Genomic DNA, 25000 nt, shown 5'->3' on the forward strand with positions numbered 1-25000 from the left:
GGCCACACCAGGCGATGCTCAGAAGTTACTCCTGGCTCTGCACTCAGGAATGACTCATGGCGGTGCTCCGGGGACCATATGGGATGCTGGGAATCGAACACGAGTTCAAGTGGCCTATCTGCTATACCATTGCTCCGGCCCCAAAATGACGTTCAATTTACAGAGCCACCATCACCTGTGCAGAAAACTCTGTGGAACACACACACACACACACACACACTTGTTGCTGTTTTTTTTCTTTTTGGGTCACACCCGCAATGCACAGGGGTTACTCCTGGCTCTGCACTCAAGAATTACCCCTGGCGGTGCTCAGGGGACCACATGGGATGCTGGGATTCAAACCTGGGTTGGCTGCGTGCAAGGCAAACGCCCTACCGCTGTGCTATCTATCGCTCCAGCACCCCCCACACTTGTCCAAGAAGTTTAGCAAAGTTGCAGGATTCAAGGTCAATTAACAAAAATCGATCCTATTCCTTTAAACTACAAATAAGCAATGGCCATCTCATCAAAATTTAATTTACAACAACGTTAACAGCAAAATATTAGGAATGCACCTGCCCGAATACATGTACGATTTGAGCACTGGAAACTGGATGGCAAGACACGCGGGCACGGCTGGGGGGGGCCAGGGGCTCCACTGCAAGAAGGTGCCTCCCGGGGCTGGAGCGATAGCACAGCGGGGAGGGCTCTTGCCTTGCATGCAGCACACCAGGGTTCCTCCCAGCATCCCGTATGGTGCTCTGAGCACCGCCAGGAGGAGTTCCTGAGTGCAGAGCCAGGAGGAACCTCTGAGCATGGCCAGGGGTGACCCAAAAAGCAAGAAATAAATAAATAAAAGACAGAGAAGCCCAATCAGGATTGCACTCACACACAGCACACATGTCCACACAGGACACGAACACACACACACACACACACACACACACACACACACACACACACACACACACACACACACCCCACGGGCTGCACCCAGCTCTCAGCACTGAGAGCTTCCTGTCAGGGCTCGGGGCCCGGCTCTCAGGCCCTTGCTGTTCTCCGGGTCCTGCTCGGGGGACCGGGGACAGGGGGCACCACGGTATGTGGGCTCTGGAGTCACATGCCGCCTCCGGTGTGACTGGGTCCCTGCAGCTGGGCGCGCTCCTCCTGGCCGGGAGCTGGGCGCGGGGCCTGCAGGCTCCCCAGGGCGGGGCCAAGGAGAGTGGCCTGGGCGGGAAGGCAGGGGGCAAGCGGGAGAGAGGGGCAGGCTGCCCGCACCCCAGCCCGGACTCTGGACACATCCCCTCCCCTCGCAACGCCCCTGCCCTCGTCCAGACGGTCCTGAAACGGGCAGCTGCTCGCCAGCAAGGAAGCCTGACTAGCGGGAAGGCCTCACCCCCAGCTGCCAGACATTTCCAGAACCTTCCTAAGGCTGCCACCGACGTCTGTCCCTTCCTTCCTGAACACGCCGAGACACACGCGTCCCTGCTAATTCGCATTTGCTCTTTTACTATGACAGAGGGAACTCGGGGGCGACACTGGCCGTGCTTCTGCCTCAGGTAGACAGAGCTGCCGCGGCTCCTTCAGGAGCCAGAGCCCCTCCCCCGCTTTCCGCAGGGGCTTCTAGCCTGTCCCCTTGTCCCACCACCACCTGGCGGCCTCAGTTCTGCCATCAACATCCAAAGGCTCCTTTTCACGGTCCTTCCATTTCCTTATTTGTCCTTCTCCCTCTGACGCATTTCACTCAGCACAACTCCTACCTCTATCCACACGGAAACAAAAGACCTAGCTCTAGCCACACGGAAACAACAGAATTTCAACTATTTTGTTTGTTTGTTTTTGAGCCACACCCAGCGATGCTCAGAGCTCCCTCCTGGCAGTGCTCAGGGGACCAGATGGGGTGCCAGGATCAAGCAGAGGTCAGCCGTGTGCCAGGCAAGTGCCCTCCCTGCTGTACAGCTCCGACCCTAAGAGCTCATCTCTCTTTACAGCTGCATAGTATTCCCTTGTTTATTCACCACCGCATACTGCATACTTCTACCCCTCTGCTGTGGGACGTCTGGGCTGTTCCCAGATCTCGGCTATCGTAAACAGCACCGTCGTGAACAGAAGTGCGCCTGGAGCAGTTCAAGTTAATATTTCCGTGTTCCTGGGAGCAGAACCACTGGGTGAGCCGGCAGCTCTGTTTTATATCTGTGCACTTTTCGTATTTTCTTCCCCAACACGCATGTGTTCTCCACGTACAGATGAACGTGTTCTGCGCTGGCCACGGGGGGCAGCCCCGCCATGGGGACCGGCACACGGGACAAGGTCCCTTCTGGCAGCGATCTGGGCACTTGGCCCAGGCCCGACTCGGTTGTGGCGGCTGTGGGTACCCCCTGCCCCAGCCCTGCCCGCCCGGGCCAGCCCTGGCCAGGTTCTCGGGAGGACCCAGAGGGGTCGGAACAGGCGAGGGAGCCGCCACTGCGGGGGCGTTGCGGGCTTGGGAGGACGTGTGTGCCCGCGCGGCCCGGCCCCTCCCTCCCCACCGAGCATGGTGGAGACAGTACAGACCTCCGGCTGGATGGCTTTGAACACGGGGATGTCCATGAGCGTGATCTGGCTCTGCAAGGCAAAGGCAGGAAGGCGCGTTAGTGTCGGGACGCAGAGTGACCCGCGGGCAGCCCTGGGGCCCGGCCAGCGCAGGGGCCTTCTAGAGAGCGGCAGGACGCGCCCTGGCCCCTGAGATGGGAAGCCAGGAGGGCTCGGGGTGGGCGTCCAAAGTCCCTCCCGGCCTCCGCCCCCACCGTGAGCCGCCCACAAACCTCTCCCGTGAGAAGGAGACGGGCCTCCGACTCAGGAAGTGGCAAGAGTGAGTTTGGAGGCTGAGAATGAGAACAAGGGGAGCACTTTTAGTTTGAGTATTTTTTTTTTGCACTGAGTTTTTACTTCAAGCAAATTTTATTTCAAAATATTTAATTTTACGGAGCTTTAAACAGGATATTAGAAATCTGAATATGAGGGCGGGCGAGAACTCCAAGGGCTGGAGCCCAGGTGAGCCCCAGGTATGGCACAGTCCCCCACACACTGCCGGGTGGACGACCCCCTGAGCACCAAGCCAGAGCAGCCCTGAGCACTGCTGGGGGTGGGGGAGGGAGCAGCCCGCAAACAAACAAACGAAAAACAGAATTCTAGAGACCAGGAGACAGCTCCCAGGGCTCTGCCTGCCCCAGTCCCTACACGGTCCCCAGCACCATGGCCAGCAGTGACCCGAGCTGCACACCCCACCTGTCGCCCCCCCACCTGTCACCCCCCCCACCTGCCGCTCCCCCACCTGCCGCTCCCCCACCTGCTGCAACCCACCCGCCCGCCCAGCCCAGCTCTGCAGCGACAGAGCAGCTCCTGCCAGCACGAGCCCACACGGACGGGGAATAAGAATAAGAATGCCCCCCATGCAGTGGCTCAGCTGCTCCCAGCGCCCAAGGCTCCTCTGGCCACAGGAAGGGGTGACTTGGCGCCAGCCGTCCCACGGGTCACCAGGGTGGGGACCCAGCTAACACCTCCACGTGTCCCGTGGCAGCCCAACGTCAGGTGAGATGCCCTGGCGACAGGCCAGGGGACGAGGGCCAGGCACAGGTGTAAGCCCCAGACCCCATCGGGGGCGGCGGGGGGTGTTGCTGTGTCCCAGAAGCCACGGGGCACGGGCACGCGGCTGGAAACGGGCCTAAGAGCAACGGGGCCCTGGCATGTGCCTGGAGCCTCCCCTCAGGGCCCCGCTCACGGTGACTTGGTGTCAGTCCAGACCAGAGTGCAGAAGGCCTGGCCTCGAACACGCGTCCAGCCTGCTCGCCCGCTCCCGGCAAAGGGCTGACGACACGCCCGCCCAACACGCGGGCAGGACACAGGGGCCACCGACGGCTGAGACAGCTCCCGGCCTCTCCCCTCCGTGGCCCCGTGAGGGAGGGAGGAAGGGAGGGGGGAAGGAAGGAAGGAAGGAAGGAAGGAAGGAAGGAAGGAAGGAAGGAAGGAAGGAAGGAAGGAAGGAAGGAAGGAAGGAAGGAAGGAGGAAGGAGAAAGGAAGGAGGGAGGGAGGGAGGGAGGAAGGAAGGAAGGAAGGAAGGAAGAAGGAAGGAAGGAAGGAGGAAGGAAGGAGGGAGGGAGGGAGGGAGGAAGGAAGGAAGGAAGGAAGGAAGGAAGGAAGGAAGGAAGGAAGGAAGGAAGGGAGGGAGGGAGGAAGGGAGGGAGGGAGGGGGGGAGGGGGAAGGAAGAAGGAAGGAAGAAGAAAGGAAGAAGGAAGGGAGGGAGGAAGGAAGGAAGGAAGGAAGGAAGGAAGGAAGGAAGGAAGGAAGGAAGGGAGGGAGGGAGGGAGGGAGGGAGGGAGGGAGGGAGGGAGAGAGAAGGAAGGAAGGAAGAAGAAAGGAAGAAGGAAGGGAGGGAGGAAGGAAGGAAGGAAGGAAGGGAGGAAGGAAGGAAGGAAGGAAGGGAGGGAGGGAGGGAGGAAGGGAGGGGGGGAAGGAAGGAAGGAAGGAAGGAAGGAAGGAAGGAAGGAAGGAAGGAAGGAAGGAAGGAAGGAGGAAAGAAGGAGGGAGGGAGGGAGGAAGGAAGGAAGGAAGGGAAGGAAGGAAGGAAGGAAGGAAGGAAGGAAGGAAGGAAGAAGGAAGGAAGGAAGGAGGAAGGAAGGAGGGAGGGAGGGAGGGAGGAAGGAAGGAAGGAAGGAAGGAAGGAAGGAAGGAAGGAAGGAAGGAAGGAAGGGAGGGAGGGAGGGAGAAGGAAGAAGAAAGGAAGAAGGAAGGGAGGGAGGGAGGGAGGAAGGAAGGAAGGAAAGAAGGAAGGAAGGAAGGAAGGAAGGAAGGAAGGAAGGAAGGAAGGAAGGAAGGAAAGAAGGAAGGAAGGAAGGGAGGGAGGGAGGGAGGGAGGGAGGGAGGGAGGGAGGAAGGGAGGGGGAAGGAAGGAAGGAAGGAAGGAAGGAGGAAGGAGGGAGGAAGGAGGAAGGAAGGGAGGGAGGAAGGAAGGAAGGAAGGAAGGAAGGAAGGAAGGAAGGAAGGAAGGAAGGAAGGAAGAGGAAGGAGGGAGGAAGGAGGAAGGAAGGAAGGGAGGGAGGAAGGAAGGAAGGAAGGAAGGAAGGAAGGAAGGAAGGAAGGAAGGAAGGAAGGAAGGAAGGAAGGAAGGAGGAGGAAGGAAGGAGGGAGGAAGGAGGAAGGAAGGAAGGAGGAAGCAAGCAGGCTGTTAGAGTCAGCTGAGTCAGCTTTCAAACACCATCATTCGAAAGCGTCACGCCTGCGACACACTGGGGGGATATACACTGGGGAAAACACACAGGCAGAAGGTGCAGCGTGACCACATGCAAGGCCAGGGCACAGGCTGCAGGCGGGCAGAGCACACTGTCCTTGGGGTGCAGGGGGCAGGGCGTGGAGGGACAGGACTCGGGTATGCACAGGGGGCCTCGGGGGGCGCCTCTCGCCCCTCCCCAGGCGCAGGCTGCTCCCGGTGGGCCACGCGCTGGGAAGAAAGAAGCCCGGGGCCAGAGGGTTCCTGCACTCCGGATCACTGGCCCACGCCCCACCGCGGCAGGGTCGCCACACACGGTACCGCGTGGCCGGGTCCGGGCCAGCCAGCGCCGGGGCAGCCAGCGAGACGGGCCCGTGTCCTGCAGCGGGGGGAGACGGGGCCCAGGGTGACTCCCAGGGGGAACAGAGGGGCCTTGCGGAAACCGAGTCTCAGCTGCAGGCTGGGGGCGGGGGGCAAAGCGGTGTCCGAGGCCGGGGGAGCGGGCAGGGGGCTCGCCGTGCTCGGGCCCGGCGTCCCTGCCAGGCTGTGGCGGGCGTGAGTTCACAGCTCGCATCCTCAGACGCCCCAACTCTGAGCCGCTCAGGTGCCCCTCAGATCCCAAGGCAGGAAACGGGCTTGTTCCTTCCTAAGACGCACGCTCACGGACGTCACCGCGCTCTGAGCGGCGGGTCCTGAGCACACAGTCCCGGGGTCTTCCGGGAGCCTCTGCCTCAAAGGAGCATCGAGGCGCCCCAAGGGTGGGATACTCTCGGGCCAGTCTCCTCGTGACCTTCCCGCACTCCCTACAGGATACAGGACGCCCAGTCTAACCAATCACCTGGCAGGGGCCCCCTCCTCACCCAGGGCCCCCTCACTTTTAAGAAAAGTGGCCTGTCCGTCTCCACTTAACGACAAAACATTTCTGCAGAGATAAACCCTTTAGATTGTGGAGACTTAGGGGCTGGGGCGACAGCACAGTGGGGAGGACATTTGCCTTGCACGCGGCCGACCCAGGTTCAATCCCCAGCATCCCCATATGGTCTCCAGAGCACCGCCAGGAGAAATTCCTGAGTGCAGAGCCAGGAGTAACCCCCGAGCATTGCTGGGTGGTGACCCAAAAAGCTGAAGAATAAAAAATAATTTTTTTTTTTTTTTATATTTTAACTCACAGACTCATCCCAGAGTGGCCTGAAGGAACAGAGACCATGTGGCCAAATGAAATCACTGCACCACACAGCTGGGCGGCGTCCACGCATGCTGGCAAGCACAGTGCCGTGGCCACCCCCGCCCCTGCACGATACTGACCGAACCAAACCCACCCTCCCCATTCACAACCTTTTTTACACGGCTCTCCCTGACAAACAAAAACAACTCGCTGGCAAGTCCCTGGAACATCGCATAATAGGATAAATGTGCTTCGATGACTCCCCGAGGGCATGACAGCATCAGCCCAGAATATCTATCCCGGCTTCTGCTCCCAGGGCCTCAGGAAGCACATGTCTGGCAGCTTCGGAAATGACACGGTTCTTGGTTGGTCGTCAGGGAAATGCAAATCAAACAGGAAGAAAGACGCCACGGTGGCCCCCGGCCATCATCGGGAGATGGGCTCCAACTGCCCTGGAGGCCAGCTGGCGGCAACGGGGCTCTTCAGCTCCTTATTTTAAACAGATGTCGGACTTGCCCAAGAAGCTGCGAGAATCACGCGCTGGCACGCGGCAACAGCTCACCCACCTTCACTCCTCACGGCTGCTGGTTCTGTTAGCTTTATCTCTAGGCATGTAATTACAGAAGGAGCCATTTCTTTCTTTTCCCCTGAGCCGCCTGAGAGTCAAAGGCGGCTGCTAGGACTCAGGTCCCCTAAGTACTTCGGCATGTCACTTCCCGAGCCCTCGATCAATCCTCCTAATGTAACGGCCAGACGACGGCCGAGTCATTACATCCAGGAAGTAAGTGGACACTGGCACGGGAGTATTATCGAATGTACAGTCCACGTTCGGATTTGCTGAGGGGCGCCAGAGGACGCAGCTTAGCAGGAGGGCGCTCGCCTTGCACATGAGAGGCCCTGGGTTGGATCCCCGGCGAGGCACACACACATGCGCACACACGCGCATGCACAAACTGCCAGTTAGGATCCCAGGATTGTTTTCACAACAGTGGTTTCGCTCTGGATTCAATCATGGACTGCATTTAGATAATATCTTTTTTAAAAAAACAAAAACTAAAAGGTCCCGAGCCTATTGTTGGCAGAACAATCCCTGTAGCTCCAGAGAGGAAAGAGGTGGCACTGAGAGACCTGCCTGCCTTCCTCCTGGCGAGCGGGCGGGTGCCAACAGCGGGGCCGCTGGGCTGCCGGGCACCGGGGCCCGGACAAGGGTCTGGCCTCAGCCCTGGTTCGCCAGGCGCGTGCCTGAAGCCGCTCCCACGCCCTCCTCTTCCGTTTCGAGTATGATAAATGGGTCCCCTGTCAGCGTCCAGTGACAAACGGCGGCTGGATGGGTTTCAGTCCATCACAGTCATTCTCCGTCTCTAGCCCAAACCCTCCCGGGGCCGGGCAGTAGCTGCCCCCGGTGGGGCCCTGAGTCCTCCCCGCGTGACCCATGTGCTTGGCCGCCTTCTCGCGGCAGCTGGGAACCCGCCCTGAATGGTTTCTGGCCCCTGGAATCCGCCCGGGCGTCCTTGGGTGACGAGTACTTCAAGACGGCAGCCTGGCACCCAGCGGCTCCTTCCCGCTCGAGGTCAGGGCACGCGTCTCTCCCGGCGACCTCGCTCCCAGCACTGCGGCCGGCCGCGGCTCCCCGCCTCCTCTCGCCTGAAGAGCCTCATCCCCGGGGCGCCGGCTGCCTTGGAACCCCGGCGTCCCGTCCCGTCTCGTGCTTCGACGGGCTCGACCATCTCCAAACGTCAGCGTTAAGGCCACGGGCACAGGAAGTCGGGAAATGTCCGCAGGTCCTCTGCATGTTCCCTCCGTGGTCTTCAGCGGCCACTCCTCGGCCCAACGCAGGCCCACACGTGCAGCCGGGCTGAAAGCCACCCGGTCGGCACTCCCGGCAGACTGGCTCCCCTGCACGGCCCGACAGCCCGGGCGGGCCACGTTCCCTCCTTCTGGCTCCCCGGGAACCACGTGCCAGCTGCCCCCCGCCGGTCCTGAGGCCACTGGCTCGCAGATCACTGTCGGTGTCTGAGTCTGCGCTCGCAGAGTCCCGGGCCCCGGCTCGGGGAACGACGGCCTGCTGAGCGGGATGCTGAGACCCGGCCTGCTCGGGGGAGTTTGGGTCTTGTCCTGGACGGCGACTTTTGCTGGGGTTCAGTTTTGCCGAATCGGTTCAACTCGCATTTTCACTTGATTATGCCGTTCGACTTCTTCATTTTCTTTTGGCTACGTGCGTCTCTGGCGGGAAGAGTCCAGCTGGAGCACAGCCAGGTGTCACTCCCCTGCACCCCAAAAACTGGGGGCTGGAGCACAAGCCTGCACCTGTGGGTCCTTGGGTGCGGTCCCTTCCCCATGATGATGGGTGAGCACAAAGAAATGATTGGCATCGTTTTACCTGATTCCATTGAAAGACGGGGCTAATGTCGTTTCTCTGGAAAGTCACTGGCTGCTCTGTGAGAGCCCCGAGAGTCTCTTTACTGTTTTAATTTCCAGAAGTTTACCCAGAATCACTCTATCTCCGGTCCCGCTCCCTGGGGCGTAATGCTGTCAGCCTCACAACATGCCCTTTCAGTGTGCTGTTCTGGACTTTTGTGTATGTTCTTCGTGTTTTCTTCATAAAGTATCATGTTTATCCGTCCGTTCCATTTCCTTGACTTCGATTCATCCCTTTCAGGAATGTCGGTGTCTTGTCCCGGATATTCTTTGCCTGTCCCCAGTCCTGTCACTGCTCATTGTCCTAATACCCTGAGCTCTCACCATCGTCGTCAGGTGTTCTCTGTCAGGCTTACCTGCTCCCGTATTCCTTCTAGCTCAACCTTCATTTCCAAAACAAATTTTTTTTTTCATTTTCAATTCTTCCCCAGGCTCCGTCACCAACTGAGGAGACTGAGAAATGACAGAGGTATTTCTATTGGATATTTATCCTGTTCCTCTCTTACAGCATGCGTATGTTTTAGAGTCTCTTAGCATATCTTGAAATAGAAAGTGACAGTTTTTATCTACTCTGTGGCTAGACTCGCTGGCACGCTTTCACTTTCACTCACACTTTAGCACGGTTCCTCAACCTTGCTCCCTCCTGCGCCTCCCCTCCCCAGCCCCTCCTACTAGCTGGTCCCCTGGTCTCACGTCGCGCCTCCCACTTCTGCTATTGTCACCCCTGGCCCCACTAGAATATCCTGGGAGCCCACAGGACCCCCCTTCCCCCGAGAAACTCTGATCTATCAGAACTCTCCACGGATTCTTTTTTTATTTTATTTTATTTTATTTTTATAAAGTAGTTCACAATATCTGATTACATGTAATATTTCAACACCAATCTCACCACCGTTACAGCTTCTCACCACCCTATTTCAGGAGTTTCCGACCCCAACCCCAACCCCTGCCCCAAAGCAGAGACAAAATAATTTATTTTGTAATTGTTTATTACGAAAAACTGCTGAAAATCCTTCAAAAAAGTTTCCTTAGAGGAGAGTGTGTGAAGATTGTTGTATTTCACTCAGGGGCCATTAAGCCCTTCTATAAGAGATTACTAACCTGTTGTTACAGTTTGAGCCTTGTGTGCATATATATATTTATAGATTTCCCTCTAAGATTAGTTGCCATTTTCTTCAAACCCCATCAAATGTGGTGCACCACTACTCTTGGAGTATGAGCGGTGTGAGGTATGAGAAGTCAGGGAGCTTTCAGTCACCAGGGTTGGGTCCCTTGGGGTGGGGAGAGGAACTCACCCACCCCCCACTCTGGGCTGCCCGGAATGAAACAGCCTGGTGCAGGGTCCGGAGGCATGGCTATGGTGAGTCGCTTTATGCTCTCTTCCGAGAGATTTATATAATGAGTCTCTGGATCGTGGCTGTTGATGAGATTATCTGGCGCCAGCCAGAGGTGGCTTATGGGCGTGACTGCCAAGTTGCTGGAAAAAGGGAGATGGGGGCAGGTCACCCATTCCCGGTTCTGTTGAACCTGGAGTCTTCAGTCACAAGTCCTGCATACCTGGGTTTCTTTATTTTTTTTTCCTTTTGGGTCACACCCAGTGATGCACAGGGGTTACTCCTGGCTCTGCACTCAGGAATTACTCCTGGCAGTGCTCGGGGATGCTGGGAATCGAACCTGGGTCGGCTGCGTGCAAGGCAAACACCCTCCCCACTGTGCTATCGCTCCAGCCCCATACCTGGGTTTTCTAAGGATTCCCTCTGGGCAAGGCTCAGCCTGAGTGGACAGCAGCTGTGAGCCTGGCAGCGGCTGAGTTCTGGAGGGTCTTGGCTGTCGGGGCTGGGTCCTTGGGGTAGGGAGGGAACTCACCCGCCCCCCACCTCCGGGATGCCCTGAAGCAGATTATTTTTTTCTAATAACTTTGAAAGGTCGGACATCATCAATCTCCGGCTGCTACTTTTCATGGAAACTCCCTCAGAGTGGGAAAGTGGGAAACCAAGTCACGGCAGCCCCTGGGGCCGGTCCGGCCCTCCCATGAGGAAGCGCCCCTTGGCCCCCAGCAGCAGCGGCCCCACGGGGGTGGAGAGGGAACCAACCGCCCGCACCCCTGTCATCTGCTAAGCTCCTCGGCCCGCAGAACAGCACCACGACGGCCCGGCCGCGCGGGGCAACACGCGGGAGCACGGGGACTCGCGGCCAGCAAGCTGCGACCACGACAGTCAACGAGGTGTGAGACGGCAGGAAACAAGCGTCTTGTCTCCGGACACCTGGGAGGCCCCGGGCACGGGGGGCCCAATCGAGACCTTTCCGAACACGAGTATAAACCCCGAGCCAGTGCTCTAGACTGGGGAGTGCCCTGCTCCCCCACCCCTGCACTCCCCGGGCCCCCACACCTGCTCACCAGCCCCTCCCAGCAGGCCAGCACCCCTGCTCCTTGCTGGCATTCCAGAGGGAGACTGGGCGTTCTGGGGGGGTCTCGGGGTTTGCTCAGGGGTGACTCTGGGCTCAGTGCTCGCAGACTCTTCCCGGCGGTGCTGGGCGCCAAGCCTGTCCCTCCCCCGCCCCAACCCTGGCTCCAGTCCCGTCACTTACAGCAAACTCCTCGGGCGTCACCTTCAGGACATCGAAGACCACGGCGTCGTAGCTCTTGCTGGCATAGTCGCAGCTCTGGCCCTCCAGAGAGTCGGAGCTGCTGCTGCCCTGCGGGCGGGAGAGACGGGGCCACTCAGGCGTCCGGCAGGGCGGGACACGGCAGTGACGGCAGCACCCGGGGACACACGCGCCCGTCGGCCCCCGGTGCGTCCCTCTGTCCCAGCACCCCATGGGGTCACCCCGGCTGACCCGACGCGGGACGGTTTCAGGAGCTGGATCCCCGTTTCACAGACGGGGAGGAGAGGGGACGCGGTTCCCCACCCCCACCACCAGAGCACCCCGGCCGGGACACGGGAGAGCCGGGACGGGGAGGAGGTGAACACGGGTCGGCCACTTCTGACGGCAGACGGGAGCGAGCGCCGCCCTCCCTGCTCCCTGGGTGGGGGTCAGCCAGTGGGGCACGGAGACCAGAGACCGTCTGCACTGCCACTGCCTCCAGATGTCACCTGGTCTCACCCTCACCGCTGGCTGCGCCGCAGGGAACTGACACAAGAGGCTCACACAGGCGCGTTCACGGATAGGCCAGCTCGACCCAGAGCCAGCGGCTGTGGTGAGAGGGGCCGTCGGGAAGGCTGTGTTTAGGGGTACCCCTTGGGGGGGGAGCACTGCACACCCTGGCTGCAGAGAAAGGGGCTCCGATACCGCTGGTGGTGTGAACCCAACATGGGCTGTGTTCTTTTTTTGGGGGGGGCGCGGGCGTGGGTTCAGCCAGAACGCCGCACACAGCTTCTCTTCTGTTTTTATTTAACTCCACCGAGTTCTGCGCTGGGGAACCAACGGAGCTCGCCGCCCCCACAACCGTGCCCCATCCGCAGATGGACTCGCTCGCCGCGAGCCCCGGAGTGGGGCTGTGCGGTTTCCATGAACCACGTCTTGGCCCGGGATCCAGAGAATATGTTTTGACTAATTCCTCTTTCTTTCACTTTCCAAAAGGGCTGTATCTGGAAAAAATGCGGCAATCTTACTGGAAATGGGAGTGTCCGGTGACGGAGACCCCGAGTCAACAACGAGACACGTGAGGGGCACGGGGGCGGAGCAGACACTGAGGCCTGGAAGTCTCGGCCGGCCGCGAGCGAGACGGCGACGCGGATGGCGGATGCTGCTCAGACGACCTTCGGCAGCGGCGGCCGTGAAGCTCACGAGCTCCGGTGCCCGGGCACCCGGCCACCACGCCACTGGGCTCTCGTCACCCTCTGGCACCAGGCATGGGACTTCGTCAGACTAAACCCCACGTCCCGGCCGGGAACTCGAGCTGCGGGGAGCAACTGCCCTGGGGGAGGGGCAGGTGGCAGCCCGTGGGGTCCAGGAAGCGACGGCCAGACGCACCCTGGCCCGGGGGGACGCCAAGTGGGCTCAGGCAGGCGTGTTCTAGAATACCACGGGCACCGGGTCAGCCTCCCCGAGGGGCACCGACGTCAAACTGCTGCGGTCACCCCGAATGCTCTGGAAAAGGGTCCTGAGTGGACAAGGGCCTGCGGTCAATCACCTGGCACCTCCAGGGACGGACCTGACAGCCACAGGGGCCCCGCGCCAGTGGCATCCGGGCCCGGCGTGGGCCCTGCTCGCTCCTGACCAGCCCTGTCTCCATCTGCACCTCCATCTCCTCCCCATCTCCCGGGGTGAAGCCACAGCGAGCCCGTGAGGACAGAGACCCCCTGGGGAGCAGGCGGGACGCAGGCCTGCCATGCTCGGAGAACCAAGGCGGGTGGGGGGTGTCGCTGTGTCGTTTGACTGCACGTGTCTGTTCACTCAACAAGTACTGGGTCCTTCCCGGGGGCTGGACACACACAGCCTCATGCATGTCTATGTCTATGCAAACACAGATGTTCTTTTACACAGGACATATGTGCGTGTGTGGGGAATGCATCCGGGTGCAGAGACGCACACTTACTCATACCCCCCGAGAAAGGGAGGCATTTCACTCCTGTAGGTGTACACCGTAAAGGGGACAGAGCCTGAATCTTCCAGTTACCAGGAAACCGTTCTGGGATCCGGGGTTCTATGAGACTTACCCAGAAGGGACCCTGTGTCACCTGCCCCAAATGTCTCTCTGCCACCCAGAGCCCTCTGAGAGCAAGCACTGTCCCTTCCCCAAACTGCATACTCAGAGGAGGAGCTGGGGGTGAGGAGGAGGGGGGGGAAGAATGAGGAAGCTCTACTTGACCCTCTCTGGTGCAATCGTGGGATTTTTACGAGGTGTTCAGAAGTCCGCCTTTAGGGCCAGAGACCAAAATGAGGAATCTAGGGTCCGAGCGGTAGTACGGCAAGCAAGGCACTTGCCCTCCACGGCGCTGACCCCAGGAGGATCCGCAGCATGTTATTACGGTCCCCCAAGCCCCGCCAGGAGTAATTCCTGAGTAGAGAGCCCGGAGTAACCCCTGGGCATCACCAGGTGTGGTCCAAACTCAACAAACAAACAAAAAAAAAACAAAAAGGAGAGAGAGAGAGAAATCTCTTTTCAAAAGACTTAGAAGAAACAAGCTGGTTCCTGTGACTGAGCTGCCCATTTCCGAGCCCCAGCGACTGAGGCAGGCGAGCTCGGAGCACTGAGCGCTGCCTTGCGGGTCCTCCCGGGAGCCAGACACCAGCCCCCCCCCCCCACAGGGTGGCATCCCTGGGCCTCAGGTGACCCCAACCTCCCGCCCCTGCCCTGCTGGTCTCGGCTCCACCCTCACACCCCCAGCCCGTGAGCCCGCCAGTCCTTAGGGCCATTTCCTGCCGAGCAAAGCAAACCGCACGGCGGGGCCGGCGGGAACCACTCCTGCCCGACTTCACTCGGGACAAGGCGATTTATTTACGACCGGCGGCGGCAGTTTTTCTTGGGGAAGGTTTGATCCCTCTTGCCACCAAAATGGAATGTGGCACTTGCCGTGGGTGGACCGGGCAGGTATTCGCTTCGCTTTGAAGAGGGCAAGAGGGCGGCGTGAGGGAGCGGTGGCGGCCCGGGGCTGACGGCCTCCCAAATCTCACGCCTGGCGTGGCCAGGGGCCCGCGGAGAGCTAAGAATGGGGGCATTCACGGAGCCCTGCGGCCCCACCGGCCCGCTCAGCCGGGACGTGGGTCAGCGGGGAGAGGCCCCCCACCCCGGCCCGCCCCCCGCGCCCCCCGCGCGCCCCCGGGAGCCGTACCTGTGGAGTGGCAGAGGTGACCAACACGCTAGCCATCAGACCATTCCGCTTGTACATAGTCTCTGGGCTGCAGGGAGCTTCAGGCCAGCCTGTGGCGGTGACATAACCCGTCTGCTCGAGTCCTGCAAGGCAAAGGGACACATGAGAAAACAGCCCCCAGCAGACCAGCCCAGGGGGAGTCTGGGGGCCCCGAGAGCGCGGTTACACGCCGGTCGCCCCAGCTGAACACGGCCGACAGGTTCTGTTTTCTGTGTCGAGGTCTTGGTGTTCTGAGCCATTCCTGGCAGGACCCAGAGGTCACGGGGATAGAACTCAGGGCCCATGGGTCAGAGAGGGCAAAAGAGGGAGGGCGCGGCCCTGCACCCAGCTGAGCCGAGCTGGGTCCCCAGCAGACACTGCAGAGGTTCCTCCGATCCTACCAGAAGTGATCTCGGAGCACAAAGTCAGGAGTCAGCCTTGAGCACTGCCGGGTATGGCTCAAAACGCCCACCCATCCTAACGTGCCTCCCTCCAAAAGAAATCCGGGTTTCAGGCTGGAGCGATAGCACAGCGGGTAGGGCGTTTGCCTTGCACGCAGCCGACCCGGGTTCGATTCCCAGCATCCCATATGGTCTACCGAGTACCGCCAGCAGTAACCCCTGAGCATCGCCGGGTGTGACCCAAAAAGCGAAACTAAGAAAGAAAGAAATCCGGGTTCCTGTGTGCAGAGCATGTGTGACCCCAGCCCTGGTGGTCGAGCCGACCACGTGCGACGGCTCCTTGGTGTCGGGAGAAACGAAGCTCCAGTGTCGGCTGCGACTGAGTAACGCTGAGAAACTCTGCGCTAGGGCGAGGAAGTCAGAGCCCCGAGCACTGTACGCAGGACACTCCTGTGAAACGGCCAGGAAAGGCTGGTTTCAGAGAGATCAAAGGCACATGTGCGGCCGGCCGGGGGCGGACGCAGGACTGTGCTCGGGGGGGGGGGGGGCAAGGGGAGCCTCTGAGCCGTGGAAATGCTGGGGAAGCGGGTGGGGGTGACGGCGGCCGCTCCCCGAGCCGCCGAGCTGAGCGTGAGGACGGGCGCATCCTCCCACCTGGAAACCCAACCCCAGTCGAGGCTGCAGTGACAGAGCACACGCCCGTGTCCCTTCCACGTCCCTGTACACTCACGTGACACCTGGCAGCAGAGGGGGCCTATTACTAATAGGCCCCTAAATATAATAAAGTCTGAGCAATGCCCAGGGCCAGAGAGACAGGGCTGGAGCCCAGGGAGGCCCCCGGAAAGACCCGGACAGCAACGGAGGTGCCACCACAGGCGGGAGACGCAGGGTCCGTCCCCCGAGTACCTCTGTGTGAGCGAGGGAAAAAAATGAACAGGAGTCAAACCAGCTCAAGAGCTCCAAGGCCAGCTCCAGGGCCGGCTCCGAGCCGAGGGGAGCACGCCTGGGGGTGACGGGGGGATGAGAGCGCCAGCCGGACCCTCACCGAGGGGCCTCGCTTGCACGTGTGGCAGGCGGCTCCCTGTGGGCCGTGCCTCATGCTCCCGGGGAGCAGGGATGGACCCCGGTCTGCTCCGCGCAGCCCTCCGCACCCCCGAGGCCCAGCCTCTCTCCCCCTGGGTGACCGGCAGCGACTGACAAATTCTCCTTCCACGCTGGCACCAGCTTCCAAGATGGGCCCCCCGCGCCCATCCGACGTCTCGTCTCGTCTGAAGGACAAGGCCGCGGCCACCTGCTTCTCCACCCCCACTGTCCCCAGCAGCGCAAACGGGGCCAACACTGTTTCTGGGGGAGGCGCTGGGCTAACCCCGACACTCCCTGCTCCTCGGGTCGTCTGAACCAGCCCGGGAGACACAGACGGCTCACTCCCGGGAAACTGAGGCAGGGAGAGGAGGGGCTTTGGGCTCCCAGGACCCAGATATCCTACGACGGACGTGAGAGGCTGGGCCGGGGCGGAGGGGGGGGCCCGGAGTCCAGGCTGCGTGTCACCGCCCTTCGAGTCCCGGCAGACTCGGACAGCGGGCCGGGGGCCGGGGCCGGGAGAACAGCGGGGAGTTTTGTGGAGGGAAGACAGGGCCGCGGTGCCCATCCAACTCCGGCGTCTCGCCCCTGACACACAGCCTGATTTATGGCCGCCTGCGCACACACAGGCGATGCTTCACACGCAGCCCGGCAGGCCCAGGCTGGACGGAGCACCCTTGCCAGGAGCCAGAGAAACCACAGCCCCACCCCCCTCCAGACTCAGGCCCCGGGGCCTGGCCGGGCCCCAACCTGGCACACGGAGGCCCGGGAAGGCCCCGGAGGTGGGGCACGGTGCCGCCCACGTCCGGGTGACTGGGCCTGGCTCTCCCCGGGTCTGCTGACGTCCTGCGCCCTCCGGATCCAAACCCAGCCCGGGGCAAGACAGTTGCGTCCCCCGACCCCTCTGGAGAGAGGCAGAAGGCATGGGGCCCACCCCCAACCCGTGAGACCGTCCCTCTGGTTTCAGGGAGCTGGGCTGACCACTGCTATGCCCATGATGCCAAGTTCACGCCCTGCCGCCGGGAACCTGGCCCCGGAGACAGAGGGGTGCCGAGACGGGGGCCAGGGCCACGGTCCACGCTGCTCCCTTGCCCCCACGTTCACTGACTGAGCCCCTGAGTGCCCTGCCCCAGGGTGGAGCGGCCCGGGGCCCCTCCGGACAGAAAGGTCTATACGGACATAAGACGGTCACCCTCAAACCCCAACAGCACTGCCGGGGAAGCAGCGATGTGAAAACGCAGTCGATGTATTTTGAAATGACTGAAACAACCCCCAGCACCCGACGGCCCCCCAAGCCCCAGCTGGCACGAGCCCTGAGCACAGGGCCGGGAGTGAGCCCTAAGCCCCAAGCCGAAACGGAATAAAATTAAAACATGACAAAGAGAAAATTATTCCAAGGCAAAAATTTTCTTTCTCTGCTGTTGTCGGGGCTGGGGTGGGGGACTCCCGAGCTGTGCTCAGGAGCGTGACACCAACACTCTGAAACACGTGTCGCCATCCGTGCGGGGCCACTTAAGGAGCAGCCGTCAGAGAGGACCTGCCCTGAAGGTCGCTGGCTACGGGGCAGACACTCAAGGGGGGCGAGAGGGGGGAGCCAGCAGGGGTGAGGGAAGGCAACGGCGCGGAGGGCGGGCACAGGGCTCAGGGGGGCACGGTGGGCACCTGGCCGGGGTCCCTGACATGCAGCCGACCAGCCCGGGGAGGGGGCGGGAGAAGACGCAGCCTCCAGCCACATGCAGCTCCCTCGGCTGTCACTGGCTCCTCCGCCGTCACGGGCCCTAGGGACCTGGGCGAGACAACAACCCCCGCGGCGCCTGCTCGGCTCCAAGGCTGAGGGTGGGGCATACCCACGGGTGCTCAGGGGCTTAGACTCCCGCCTCTGCACTCAGGAATCCCGTCGGGGGACCCCTGACCCCAAGGCATTGAACCCAAGTCAGGCATCGAACCCAAGTCAGCCTCCCTGACTTGGCAAGGGTGCGAGGCAAGCGCGCCCACCCTCCGTCCTATCGCTCTAACCCCCTCAAGGCGAGGGATTTAGAAGCACACTCCCCGCGCTGCCCCGAGCCCCCGGCCCTGGCTGGGTGCCCACACGCTGACGGTCACACGCTGTTGTGACTAGGGAGCCCACGCAGCAGTACCGGGGGAGGAGCTGGGAGTCACACTCAGCGTGGCCTGGAGCCAACAAGGCAAGCGCACTGCCACTAAACCACAGCCCCACCCCCAAATGTGCGTCCTTCAAAACCCATTTCACAGGTGAGGAAACTGAGGCTCAGAGATCAGTGAGACCATCAGACGAGGACCCAGTCTCCTGCGCCAGAAGAACCAAGGCAGAGGGAGGTGCTGGGCCAGGTGGCAGGAGGGAGTGAATCTGTGCCACACTATGACCTGCCCTTCCCTTCTCCCTCTGCCTTCTCCACACACACACACACACACACACACACACACACACACACACACACACACACACACACACCCCAACCACAACAGCACTGCGAGCGCCTCCTTGGAAGCGCAGCGCTTCTCATGATGTAACGCTGCAGGAACGTGGCGGCTGTATCAGAACCACAGAGCAACCCACGTCTCCCCCTTCCATGGACCGTCTGGCGGGCGTGTGTGGGCCCGCGACGGGGAAGGAAAATCCCAGCTGCGACCCTGGTTTCCCTCCTAGCCACCGAGAATGCTGTGTCCACGTCTCGGGCTCCGGAAAGCAGGAGCCCTGCCTGAGAGGGGCGCTGGCCGCTGCCCGGCGGGGGGGGGGGCGCGTATCCCAGGCCGGGGAGTGGGGTCTGGGGTGGTGACATCTTCCAAATGGTCCAGACCCCGGGGACCCCCCTCCAGTCCAACCCCCTCAAGGGGGCAGGCAGGGAGGGGGGACCTGTCAGAGTCCCAGACAGAAGCTGGGGCGGTAAAATGCAGGAAGGAAATCGGGAGGGCTTCTAGCCCGCTGCCCCTGGGCACGGGTGGACACGCGGGCACAGGTGGGCGCGCGCACAGTCACATACACGCACACGGGTGCACTTGAGGGGGTGCGGGCATGCGCACAGACACACACAAAGGTAGGTGCGTGGGGGGCACGGACACGGTCACGCACATGAGCACGGACACGAACACAGTCACATTCACGCACACAGGTGTGCGCGAGGGGTGCGGGCACGCGCACGGACACATACACGCACACGGACACATACACGCACACGGGCACGCGCACACGGGCACGCGCACGGACACATACACGCACACGGACACGCGCACGAACATGGGTCGCACACGGACACATACATGCACGGATGTGGGTCGCACATGGACACATACATGCACACATACATACACGCGCACGCACACGGCAGCGGTGCGCCCTGGGAACCGCCGGCCCAGCCCGGCCCCCTTCCTCCTCCCGACCCTCCGCAAACGCTACAGCCAGGGGCTCCTCCCTCTGACCCCGGGCCGGGGCACCCGCACCCACAGGAGGGGGCTGGCGGCGCTGGTGAGTCCCGGGGAGCCCTGACCAGCCCCTGCCCCCTGGGTGCCACGCTGCGGGGCCAGCCAGGGGCCCCATGACGGCCGGCGCCGCCTCCACCCGGCTGGAGCCTGATTCAGGTGCAGCCCCCAGCCCACGGTGCAGGGAGAGGCACGGGAGCCCCCCGCGTCCCGGAAATGCCAATCTAAGGCTGGGTTCGGGATAACACACTGGGCCCTTCACGTGGCCTTGCCCTTGCCCAGATGCTAAAATGACCAAAAGACATAAAAAAAAAAATGAGAAAAATGATCAACCTGTTGCCATGCTGAAGGACTAGAAAGGATGCCACCAAAAAAAACCCAAACTTAAGCATTTCTAGGAGCAAATGGAACCGGACCAAGGAGAAAGCTGTGCGTGTGAGACATCCGGCCATAAAGTCAACTATTTCCTCTATGCAAACATTTACCAGCTAGAGAATGTCCTGGCGCAGGGGCCGGGGAGAAAAGGCCCCGCAAAACAGACTCCAAAGAAAATCTGCAAGAATTATTTGAAGTGAGTCCTAAAACCTGCCTGAAAGACAAAAACAAAAACTTAAAAGGAGAAAATGTTACTCCTCCGAGTAAGACAATATTGTAAAGACATCAACGTTCCCCCGAGTGCTCCATAAATAAAACCCAAGTTCATGGTAAACCCCAAGGGGGAGCCGGGGGGTGGGGGGGAGAGGCAGGGCTTCACTTTAACTCAGCAAACTGATTCGAAATTTCATCTGGAAGAATAATTAGAAGTAGGGAGGAGGAGGAGGAGGAGGAGGAGGAGGAGGAGGAGGGATACAATGAGAAGGCTCCGTCCTGCCAGGAAACTACTGGATGAAAACTAAAAAGACGAACGGGGCGGCCTGGCTGACCCCAGGCAGAAGGCGGACGAGTCCACGTGGGCACGACCCCCATGCCACAGGCATCTCAGGGGCCGCCCAGGAGAGAGCCCGTAGGCCGGAGCCTACGTCTCACCTGTGCGAGGTCCCACCCTGGATCCCAGCACCGAAGTCCCCCAAGTCACACAGGTGGCCCCAGACCGCCAGGCTGAGTAGAGCCAGGTGCGTCCAACAGGTCTCCGAGCACTGCCAGGGAGCACTCCCCTAGCAGCCGCCCTGAGACTTCCTGTTCTGCACGAGCACTGAACTGAAAGGGTCCCCACTCCACAGAGCCCGGCACAGTGTGACCCCGTCACTGCGATGGTGACAAAGGAAAACCAAGGGCAGGGAGACAAAACTAAACAGAATCTCACCCAGTATCTCCTGGGGGTTTGGGTTTTTGGTTCTTGGCTTTTGGGCCACACACGGTGGTACGCAGGGCTTACTCCTGGCTCTGTGCTCAGGTTCACTCCTGGTGGGGCCTGGGGGTCGCTATGCAATGCTGGGGACTGAAACCAGGTCAGCCACCTATGAAGCCAGCGTGTTAACCCGTGTGCTACCTCTCTGGCTCTCAGTGTCCTTTGAAAGAAAAACTGGCAATAGATCAAAGAACCAAACCAAAAACAAAAATCCCCATAAAAATACTGTTGTGGTCGGCTATGGCTCCAAGAAGGTGCACCTGCCTTGACAGGTGACGCTGCGAGTTCAGTCCCAGCACTGCGGAAGAAAGTGAAGAAAGTTCACGAGAGTGAACACACGTCATTAATTCTTTGTAACCTTGGGAAAAAAATTCTGTCTAGGATGATTCAAAAGTCGTAAAACAGGGGCTGGAGTGATAGTACAGCAGGTAGGGCGTTTGCCTTGCACGCGGCTGACCCGGGTTCAATTCCCAGCATCCCACATGGTCCCCCAACCAGGAGTTATTCCTGAGTGCAGAGCCAGGAGTTAATGCCTGTGCATCGCTGGGTGTGACCCAAAAAGAAAAAAAAAAGTCGTAAAACAAAGATGACTATTGGCAGATTTAACTGCATGAAAAAAGCGGAAACTTCTGAATAAAGAAAGAAATGAGCAAACAAAAATCAAGCAGAACAAAAACCCTAGACTACAAGAACAAATTAATGGTTACCAGAAAGGAAGGGGGAAACTGGGGCCCCGGAGACACTCAGAGGGTTGAGCCCAGCTTTGCAGCTCAGGGGCCCCGGCGCTTCCTTGACATCACAGGGTCCCCAAGCAGAGAGGAGCCGCCCCCGGGCACCAGTGGGGGGGGCAGGGTCCAAACACGATCACAAAGGGGCATAGTCAGTGAGGTGGCGAAGGACAGCAACGAGCCTCAGGGTGGTGGCCGCCAGGTGGGACGCGCAGACGCAGACCCAGTGTGACATTATACATCGTGGCGGCATTTCTGCAAATATCTCCCTGAAAGTGGTAGTCGCGCACGTCCCACTTGGGCCCCCAAAATATCTGTGTCGGGGTGCCCTCCCGGGCTCAGGGCTCAGGGTCCCCCCGGACACTCTCAGACAGCTCAGCGCCGAGCAGGCCACGTGCAGTGGCGGCACGGGAGCCACCAGGGCGACTCCCCCCTCCCCGCCCCCGTGCAGGGGCGCGAGGAGGGTCACAGCCCCACACGTGCTGGACTCTTCTCCCGGACCCTTGGTTCACTGTCCGTTGGTTGGGTTTGGGTTTGGGGGCAACACAGGGCAATGCTCGGGGCTCGCTCCTGGCTCTGTGCTCAGTCAGGGTGCACTCCTGATGGGGCATGGGGGGGCACGTGTGGGGTGTCGAAGCTCAAACCAGCATCAACTCGGGGACCAACACAGTGGCCAACACAGTGAACACAGGGATCCTACCCGCTGGACTATCTTCCCTGCCCCCTGATTTCTTTCTGAAAGCGGGCAGAAAACACTTCTGAGCAACAGAGCACTGGGGTTTGAGAAAACTGAGGAGGAGTTTCCCAGGCCAGCCGGGACGGGGACTCTCGCATGCCTGGTGCTACAGCGCCCCCTGGTGACCGTCTGCTCGGGACCAGGAGCCTTGGAAAATGGACAGTTGTCAGAGGTTCCGGAGGCGGTGGGCTTGGGGCCAGGAGGGAAGAGCCTTCACTGGACGTGGCTGGGGCGGCTGGGGCAGCGGGGAGGGCCCCCACCAGGGTCATGCTGAGTCCTTCCTCGAGGGGTGACGGCTCACCCGACAAAGCGGGCTGAGAAACGAGGGGGCACCAGGCTGGGGCACCCGCATCCCCCCAAGAAGGGCCGGGGGGGTTCAGCGCAGAGGGGCCCCTCGCCCCAGTGCCTGGGGGAGGAGGCGCCTGAGGGACACGGCACACCCCAGGCTCTGCCCGACGGAGCACTCGGCAGCGGGGCACCCCCGGGGGGCGGGGGCACACCCTCCCCTTCTCCTTGTTCGGTCCAGGCTGGGTGTCCACCCCCTCCCGGGTGCCGAGTCCCACCCCAACGGGCCCCTGGAGCACTGCACCCCGAAGGCCAGATACCTGCCCACGTGCAGGGCACCAGCTCTGCCCCCTCTGTGGGTGGCGGGGGGCGAGGCCAGGCCAGCACCCCCACAGGGGTACCCTCAGCCCCCAGCAGGGGACAGCAGCCACAGCCAGAGCAGGGAGGGGCTCCTGTGGACCCTGCACAGCCCACTGGCAGCTCCGTGAAATGAAGGAACTACCCCCACCCCCGCCGCGGAAACGGGGGGCAGCAGCCTCCCGGCCCAGCTGCACCCTGGGCCCTGCTCCGGGACCCCAGGAAGGGAGGGCAGCCCAGGGTCCAGACACCTGTGGCTCCAGGAGGCGCTGCTGAGGGCAGGGGCGGCGGCAGCCCCCCGGGCTCAGAGGTGAGAACCCCCCCCCAACATGCCCACCACACCCAGGCCCCTTTCTGGCTCCTGAAAGATCTACCCACGTGGCGCCCGAGGTCAGACCTGGGCCCTGGGGGGCTCGGACCCCCCACCCCCACCCCACATACACGGCGAGCGTTGGGGCATCAGAGCCTGCCTGTTGGGGAGGAGGGGTCAGTGCCCAGCGCTGTCCCTCTGCTGGGCCCTCCTGCTTCCCGCCCCTGGTCTTGGCTTCAGGCAGAGTCCAGAGCAGGTGCCAACATGCAGCCCAAGCCAGGGGCTGGTCCAGCAGAGAGGGCGCCAGCCACACACGCGGGGACCTGGGTAATACGTTAGGTCCCCCGGGCCCTTTCAGGAGTGATCCCTGAGCACAGAGCCAGGCATGAGCCTGGAGCACTGCTGGGTGTGGCCCCAAAACCGAAGTGCAGCTGGAGCACCTGGGGCCATGCGGGTCCCCTCCCCCGCCCCCCGCGGGCAGCCAGTGGCCAGCAGGGACAGGGGCCCCTCTCCCCCCAGGCCCCTCCTCCTCAGCTCCTGGCCCCGCCCCCCACCCTCTGCGGAGCTCTGCTCACACCTGCCAGGGCCTGGTGTCTCCCTCCCGCCGCGGACTGTCACGGCTGCGGCCACCCCTGGCAGCCTCTCCAGGGCACCCCGTAAGTGCCACAGCAGGAGCCAGACTTCTCCGTGACCCTCCCATCCCAGACTGAGGCCCGGACCCCCGCACGCAGCAAAGGGCGGAGACGACCTTCCTGGTTCAAGAGCAAGATGCCGGAGATGCGGCCGTCTCCGGAGCTAACACGGCCACCGCCGAAACCATCCGACGGACAGGACAGGCTTGGCCGGACTCCGCGGCCAGCTACAGAGCCAGCTGGGTGCCGGAGTGGGCAGTGAGGGCGAAGGTGCCCACCTCGCGCACGGCCGACCCCCTGTGGCCCCCGGCATATGGCCCCCTGACCACGGCCAGGAGCGATCCCTGAGCATGGACAGAGTCAGGAGTGAGCCTTGACCTCTGCCAAACATGGCCCGAACCACCCTCTCAAACTCCCCCGTCACCACCCCGCCCCCCCAACACACACACAAGAGAAAACTTTTCTTTTTTTTTTTTTTTTTTGCTTTTTGGGTCACACTCGGCGATGCACAGGGGTTACTCCTGGCTTCTGCACTCAGGAATTACCCCTGGCCGTGCTCGGGGGACCATATGGGATGCTGGGAATCGAACCCGGGTCGGCCGCGTGCAAGGCAAACGCCCTCTCTGCTGTGCTATCACTCCAGCCCCACAAGAGGAAACTTTTGACCAAATATACCATTTGCTCCCCTGAAGCTCAATGTGGCTCAGCACAAAGCACATTTGGGGGCCGGGTGACACTTTAGAGAAATGTCTGAAAGGTGAAGGGCACCCGCTCCAGACCTGCCTCTCCTGGGACGCAGGAGTGGGGAGCGGGGCCCAGGCAGCCATTCTGAACCGGGAGGGCCGCTGTGACGGACGGGAGAGCAGCAGGAGGGGAGGAGCCTGGTGTCCACGCCACGTCCCCGAGTGGCCCACTTCTCTGCTCTTTGTGTGTTGATGAATAAACAGTTTCAACCTCTTCATTTCAGCTCTCTCTCTTTGATCATCTGTGCTTATAAAGCACATAACTTGGTCCGCGGGGACTCCACTTCTCAGCGGGGGACACGTGAGTCCCCGGGCTATTCCGGGGGGGGCCCTGGTGT

General features: G+C 61.2%; 1 protein-coding gene across 5 annotated transcripts in view; it reads right to left on the reverse strand.

The window, feature by feature from the left end:
- The window catches only part of RALGPS1 (Ral GEF with PH domain and SH3 binding motif 1), a 181825-nt gene that overhangs the window by 136288 nt on the left and 20537 nt on the right, over positions 1 to 25000 (reverse strand). For all 5 annotated transcript variants that reach the window (XM_055124067.1, XM_055124066.1, XM_055124065.1 and 2 more), the window contains exons 2-4: positions 14587 to 14708; positions 11399 to 11506; positions 2533 to 2583 (exon numbers count right to left, since the gene is read on the reverse strand). In XM_055124067.1, the coding sequence (XP_054980042.1) occupies positions 2533 to 2583; positions 11399 to 11506; positions 14587 to 14643 (216 nt within the window). In that variant the 5' untranslated portion in view covers positions 14644 to 14708. The remainder of the gene's footprint in view (positions 1 to 2532; positions 2584 to 11398; positions 11507 to 14586; positions 14709 to 25000) is intronic.

The sequence above is a fragment of the Sorex araneus genome, chromosome 1 (assembly GCF_027595985.1).
Source record: "Sorex araneus isolate mSorAra2 chromosome 1, mSorAra2.pri, whole genome shotgun sequence".
Lineage (NCBI taxonomy): Eukaryota > Metazoa > Chordata > Mammalia > Eulipotyphla > Soricidae > Sorex > Sorex araneus.